General features: G+C 44.9%; 1 protein-coding gene across 1 annotated transcript in view; it reads left to right on the top strand.

Annotated features, from left to right (window-relative positions):
• Positions 1-6179, top strand: part of SERPINB5 (serpin family B member 5) — a 24001-nt gene extending 17822 nt beyond the window's left edge. Inside the window, exons 5-7 of the mRNA XM_077777616.1 lie at positions 667-809; positions 2703-2870; positions 5696-6179. Coding sequence (XP_077633742.1) covers positions 667-809; positions 2703-2870; positions 5696-6088 — 704 coding nt within the window. The 3' untranslated portion in view covers positions 6089-6179. The remainder of the gene's footprint in view (positions 1-666; positions 810-2702; positions 2871-5695) is intronic.
• The last annotated feature ends 1006 nt before the right edge of the window (positions 6180-7185 follow it).

The following is a 7185-nucleotide window of genomic DNA, read 5'->3' as shown; positions in this document are numbered from 1 at the left end:
GGAGGGGAGGGGAGGGAGGGGAGGGGGCATGCCAAGCTGTTTGGTGAAGAGTGCAGCTTGGTCCTGTACAGATCTGCTTTCCAGCTTCATGAACAGGGTGGCTGCTCGGCCTCTCTGAGTCCCAGTTTCCTCAAGTATAAAATGGGGGTAATGATCTTGGCCTTACCGTGAAAAGGCTAAAATTACACTTGTGCATTTTCATTCCAGAGCACAGGCATTGGAGTCCGAGAGACTCAGCTTTGAATCCCGAATCCCTCCTTGCTCATGTGTCATCATGGGCAAGTGACTCAACACCAAGTCTCAGCTTCCTCATCCGTAGAATGGGGAAAAATACATGATACTGTGCATAGGAAATATCTAGCACAGTGCCGAACACAAGGGGTTCAACAGTGGTAGCTCATGTTTTTCTTCCTGTTCTTCCTCTCTTCTCCCCCCCTTCTCCTCTGCTTTCTGCCCACCCCACCCCTGCCCCCAGATCTCTTTGGTAAGTCTTCTTGTAGCAAGATGGAAGGAGAGAACCCTTATGAGGCAGTCTGGGCGATCGAAACTTGCTTGGGCATCTCCAGCCGTGATAAATTCTCTGGGGAGCGGATGAGTGTGTGGATACCAGATGTGGTTTTGAAGAATAACCCCGTGCCCTCTGTGGTTTCCTACAATTGTTTGCAGGCCGCTTTGAGAACATTTTGTCTGACAGCAGTGTCAGTGACCAGACCAAAATCCTTGTGGTTAATGCTGCCTACTTCATTGGAAAGTGGATGAAGAAATTTCCTGAATCCGAAACCAAAGAATGCCCTTTCAGAATCAACAAGGTATGTAAGGCCACATGTCAAAGGCTCCCAAGTATAGATCTGAAAAATTATGGACAATTGAGGCGTAGGAGGTAGCACGTCTTTCCTGAGACTAGTGGCTGGGAGGTGAGCCATAGACAAAGAACCGTAATCCACTCTTTTCCAGAATGGTTAGATTGTTTCACTGCTGGTGGGCTCTCCTCTCTGGGGAGGGCTGGCACAGAGAGTTACTAAGGATTTGAAATGTCACCGATCTTTCAGTGTCGCATCTAACCAAGCAATAAACCGCTGCTCAAAGCTGTGTGGGGATCGCCCTCCCTTTGAATGCAGATTTTTCCATTGTTTCCTTTGCATTACTTTTGCCAACCTCTGAACTTTTTCACAGCTGTTACTAAACCTGTCCTCTCTTCCCACAGTGACTTCTTTAAGGGTGGACCAAATTGAGGAAGTTATATTATTATTAAAGGTTTAATATAGTGCCTATTCGGACAAGGTGAACACACACACACACACACATTTTTTTTGGAAGAGTCTGTATTTGGTCATGTGTTCAGAAGATATGTCTCTCGATTTATATTTCAGAAAACAGAATTACTGCTGATAAATGAAATAGACGCCTGTATTTGGTGGCCACAACTATATGCAAATTCATATGACGAGCACTCTAACTTGATGGAGAGTTTTAGACAAATCTGGAGCTTCTTTAAGAGAAATAAATGGAACAATTAGCAGTAAATTTCAAAAGTAGTGTTTTTCTATCCTAATTCTATTTCTGGTTGTACACAGAAAGGAAGTCTTTAATTGTTTACCGACCAGATATTTAGTGAGCAACTACTATGTGCTGGGATGTATCAAGATAATAAGAAATAGTTTCTGCTTTGACTGTAGTCTAGTTAGCGTGGGGGGTGGGCAGTCACATAAGTAAATATTTCTAACCATGTGACAGGTATTAAAATAGAAGTATTACAAAAAGTAAAATAAGTACAGTTTCGCTCTGCTTGAGAGAGGTGTTGGGGGAAATTCAGTTTACTGTTTGAAGATCCCAGATAAAAGTTTTACTGAACTATTATCCCCCTGGCCTGATATGAAGTTTAAAATCCCCTAAAAGAGATCCAGTTAACAGGCAAATATCCCGTGGGAGATATAGATTGAAATAATAATTACAGTAAATTACTGTCGGTATCTTACTCTTTAGTATGAGCTAATTTTCCTTCAGAAAATCAGTCATCTAAGTAGCAGAGACACAGTCAGATATTGATGGGGACAGAGAATAGGAAGGGTTCAGGATGCTGCCTGGAGAGAAAAGCCTGAGCACTAAGACTCTTTTGGTGGAGTGTAGAATGCATTGAACTAGAAGTGACTTAAGAGAGAATTTGGTTAATATTCTCATTAAAAATATTATGCGGTATTTTAAGCATATAGAAAAAAACAGACACCAATGTATCCAACAGTAAATTCTGTTAGGAAAAGCTGCCTAGGTAGATATGTGCGTTGCACTCGAATTTACTTTCAAGTCCACTCCTCTGGGAATAGTTTAAAGAGCTCGTGATTACGAGCATCTAGAAAGACGAAGTCAAAGTTTGCCTATGTTTTCAGCCCTACTCTCTTATTTTCAATATTTTGTATAAGCAAGTACCGTGTTACGTGTAGGTCCTGAACGATATTGGAATTATAAGGTACGTGAAAAACTTTTCAGAGGAAGTCATTAGCTCTTCAGGGGACAGTCTGTGATGGTTTGTGTCCAGTACAGTTGGGATCCCAGCAGACGGATTACACCGTAATGGTCTGAAACTATAACAGGAACAAACGTGTGTGTGTGTGTGTGTGTGTGTGTGTGTGTGTGTGTGCGTGTGTGTGTGTTTATGCTTGTGTAAATTGAAAAGCAAGTGATCCAGACTTCTTCACCTCTTACAGACGGACACCAAACCAGTGCAGATGATGAATATGGAAGCCACGTTCTGTATGGGCAACGTTGATGGTATTAATTGCAAGATCATAGAGCTTCCCTTTCAAAACAAACACCTCAGCATGTTCATTCTGCTCCCCAAGGATGTGGAGGATGAGTCCACGGGCCTGGAGAAGGTGAGGAGGGAGGCGGGTGTGCAACACAAAGGTGCTGCCTAGTGTGACAAGGAGACGTGCAGATGGCACCGTGTGTGGTGGTGACACTGCCCTGCCATCCACGTCACTTGCTCAGTCATCTTTGAGGGTTTCGTGGTCCTTTCTGGGCCTTTGTCTTTAGTATTAAAATAGCCAACACGTAGTTGGCACTTGTGATGAGCCCGCGCTGCAAGGTCCCCATGGACGCCCTCTCCTTGACGTCTCACAACAGGCCTGTCTATCTATTAGAAGCTACCACTGTGCTCTTGTTGGGTGAGGGACGTGAGGCACAGCGGGGGAGGTGACCGGCCTATGGTCACATAACTCATCCGTGGCGTGTAGGACCAGAATTTGAGCCCAGGGAGTTGGAATCTGTGTTCTTCATCCAGGCTCAGGCGCCTCTGCATCCGTGTGTTACATTTGTTACTACTGATGAGCTGGTTGACCAGGCGTTATTCAGAAAGTCTGCAGTCTGCTGTCTGGTTCACTTTGTGTTGTACATTCTACGGGCCTTGAAAACCCCTTTTAAAGCATAGACGTGTGTGAGGTTTTATTATGCTTCCTCCTTTGTGGACGTTATTAGAGGCACGAGGTGTAAATAACAGTAGAGGTTCCTCTGCTTGGGAAGGATGCTTTAGCTCCCCCTCTGCTCTGCGGCCCCGTCCAGCCTGGGTCCCCTGCTCCCCCGTCAACCCCCGCCTTGGCCCTGCCTTCCCAGCTCCCCTCCACTGGGGCCTCGGCCCTTGGCCAGGGAGAAGGATGGGCTCTTTGAGGACCCCAGAAGTCACCTGCTTCATTTCCAGTCATGCCTCAGTTCCTCCCTGGCTTTTCAGGGGAGGGTCTAAGTCCGTCTCCATCCTACCTGCTGCTTTAATGTTCATTATGCTTTATCCATCACTGGCCTTCGTCATTCTTTTTCTTTAAGGTCTATTTATTTATTTATTTAGAGCTTGAGCAGGGGAGGGGCAGAGAGAGGGAGACAGAGAATCCCAAGCCCTGATGAGGGGCTCAAACCCATGATCAAACCATGAGATCATGACCTGAGCCAAAATCAAGAGTTGGACGCTCAATGGATTGAGCCACCCAGGCGCCCCTGGCCTTCACTATTCTTTTATTCACTGCACTCTCTCTTTTTCACTCCACTCCAGGCCCTGTCTCCTCTGTTATTCAACTGTCTTGCATTTTACCATACTTACATGAAAGACCCTCACACCAATTTTTTTTTTCCTAATTAAAGTACAGAATGGAAGAAACTGATCTCTTGAGTCTCAGAGAAATTCAAGAATACCCATAGTGTTCTTCTCCTGGGGCCACCATAATAAAGTACTACAAGCTGAGTGGCTTGCACAAGAATTTATTCTCTCACAGTTCCAGAGGCTAGAAATCTGAGCTCCGGGTGTTAGTTCCTGCTGAGGGTTGTGAGGGGGACTCTGTTCTATGCCTGCCTCCCTACCCTCCGTCCCCCAGCTTCTGAGACTAGCCGGCAATCTTTGGTGTTCCTTGGCTTATAGATGCGTCACTTCAATCTCTGCCTCTGTCTTCACATAGCTTTCTCCCTGTATGCGTGTGTGTCTGTGTCCAAAGTTTTCTTTTTTATAAGGATACCAGTCATGTTAGGTTAGGGCCCATCCTAATGACTTCATCTTAAGTAACGATACCTACAGGAATTCTGTTTCCCCATAAGGTCACGTTCTAAGGCACTGGGAGTTAGGACTTCAACATAAACATTTATTTTTTTGTGGGAGGAAATACAATTTGACCCATAACACATATATAATGGAGGGGGAAAAAAAGCTTTTTATTTTTCCTTCTGAGGAGTCTTTTTGAGTTATGGATGAATTTTCTTCCCTCTCTTCATTCTCAGATAATAAACGGGCAAACGAATATACCTTTTGGCCCCAAAATTCGAGTTCCTTCTGGCAAGCTTTTGGTTCTAATAATTCGTCATAAACGAAAACAGTAGTCATTGAGTACATGATTATCATAGATGAACAAGAGAATCCAATGGTACCCCGTCCCACTAAAAACAAAGCAAACAGACTTGCGACCAGTCTGTGATGCTGCCATGTTACTGATTTTGACGGGCATCACGTGAACAACTTCAGTTCGGGGCTGTCTCATGATAATAACTGTCAAGGTACTACTCTTCCCTGTTCACATGTTTCTTCTCCAGCCAGTGGGGAGTTGGGAGGGCAAGGGGCAACTGAAGATTTGCTCAGTGAAGAATTTTGTGACTGAACCATTTCACGTGTCATTCCATATCTCTCACTCTTAAAATAACCAACTGAAATCGATTTATTCATCACCCCCGGTCTTAGCGAATGACCCTAGACAGTTTAAATTCCCATTTAAGAAAAAAGTAATGTTAGATTTGATTGGAGTTACTTTTGATGCCAGGCCAAGTACCTGAATATTCTGGGTTTCCTAGAAGAGAAATTAAAACACGCATTCAAGCAATAGGATGTATAAAACCCTCCTGATTTCATGTTTGTTTTGCTGTTATTTATGCAACGTCATCAGCCACGCATTCATTCCTACTCTAGAGCTTGGAAGAAATAGGCTGAGACATTTCGGTGCAAGGGGACCACGGTGGGGGCATGGAGGGGAGGAGTGCACTGCTGGTGGCCGGGGCATCGTTGATATGGGAAGCCAGTCCCACACCCAAACTGCAGGGCTGATTCCATTTCTGGTAGCCCATCTGCACTGTTTCAGAACAGGACTCGCAATGGGAGTTTCCACTGTTAATCAAGCAGGATCTTTCCCATCTGGGGATACAAAAATAATTTCCTCTCCTTATGGTCCTTCAGGTTGAACAACAACTCAACTCAGAGACGCTCTTGCAGTGGACTAATCCCAGCACCATGGCGAACGCCAAAGTCAAACTCTCCATTCCAAAATTTAAGGTGGAAAAGATTGTTGATCCCAAAGCTAGTCTGGAAAATCTAGGGCTGAAAAATGTCTTTAATGAGGATACATCTGATTTCTCTGGAATGTCAGAGACCAAGGGAGTGGCCCTCTCCAATGTTGTTCACAGAGCGTACTTAGAAATAACTGAAGATGGCGGGGATTCCATAGAGGTGCCAGGGTCACGAATCCTACAGCACAAGGATGAGTTCAATGCCGATCACCCTTTTATTTACATCGTCAGGCACAACAAAACGCGAAACATCATTTTCTTTGGCAAGCTCTGTTCTCCGTAAGTGGCAAAGCCCAGGTTAAGTCCCACCCGACTTTCCTGTAAACTCTGCATCCAAAGAATCACTTTATAAATACAATAAATTGTTAATATTGCTGGATCGGGAAGCAGCTGGTACTTGACACATGTAGCCCTCATGCTAACAGACCCTTCTTTCCCAATTCTTTCTTTTGTTCTCCCTCCACCTCCTCCCCATAAAACACAAAGCTTTTAATGAAAAGGAGTTACTTTGGAGGAAATAGATGTATTCATTAGCTGTCAGATTGCCTCAGGTTATTGGCAGGAATATAGTCTTCCACAAAGAAAATCCCTGGAGGTGGATCTGGAGGGTTTTAGAGCTTCACCTTTCCTTCACTGGGATACAGAATGTTCCAGACTAAAGAAAGTGGTACATGGGATCCCCAAAACTCTCCTGGTTTCACCGAAACTTGGACACACGTTCAGGCTACTGTCAGTCCACAGCTCCTTATGCTAAACCGTGGTACCGGTGTTTTCTTCCAATGCTGACTTTTTGGGATTTTAGAAAGCTAACATGCTGCACATACTATATGCGATGGAACTCTACTGGTAGAGTCTGGGACAGCACCCTGTAAATCAACACCTTAATGTTTCTGCCACAACACACAATATTCACACAAACTGGCTAGACAGACTCTGAGCAGCCTGAAAGTATCAGGTTTTGCCTCCAAACGAGTGGGCCAGCCGCTTATGAAAAAAACTTTGTTTTCAGAACTTTTGAAATTTTGGAACGCTGGAGAAGGGATTGCAGAACTGTAGTAGCTGAAGTGCAGCACCTGGAGGGGAGGTGGGATTTTACTAAAAGTCCACTTTCATTTTAGGCAGAACACCCAGCCGGTCACTTGGTTGGTGGGAGACCAGTGACTGGTGGTGAAGGCTGAGTCGGCAAGGCTTTGGGTGTCTGACAACCAGGGCTTCAAGCACGCGGGGACTTGTAAGGAAGCCAGTGAGAGAGTAAGGAACTTGTCTCCTTGTCTGACGTGATAGTGGGAAGGGGAAAGGAGCTAATGCCTTTGGGAAATAGAACTAAAGCAATCGAGGGGCGCCTGGGTGGCTCAGTCGGTTGAGCGTCCGGCTTCAGCT

The sequence above is a fragment of the Crocuta crocuta genome, unplaced genomic scaffold (assembly GCF_008692635.1).
Source record: "Crocuta crocuta isolate KB4526 unplaced genomic scaffold, BGI_CrCroc_1.0 scaffold36, whole genome shotgun sequence".
Taxonomy (NCBI): domain Eukaryota; kingdom Metazoa; phylum Chordata; class Mammalia; order Carnivora; family Hyaenidae; genus Crocuta; species Crocuta crocuta.
Note: the sequence above shows the minus strand (reverse complement) of the source record. Positions and strands in the feature narration are given on the sequence as shown.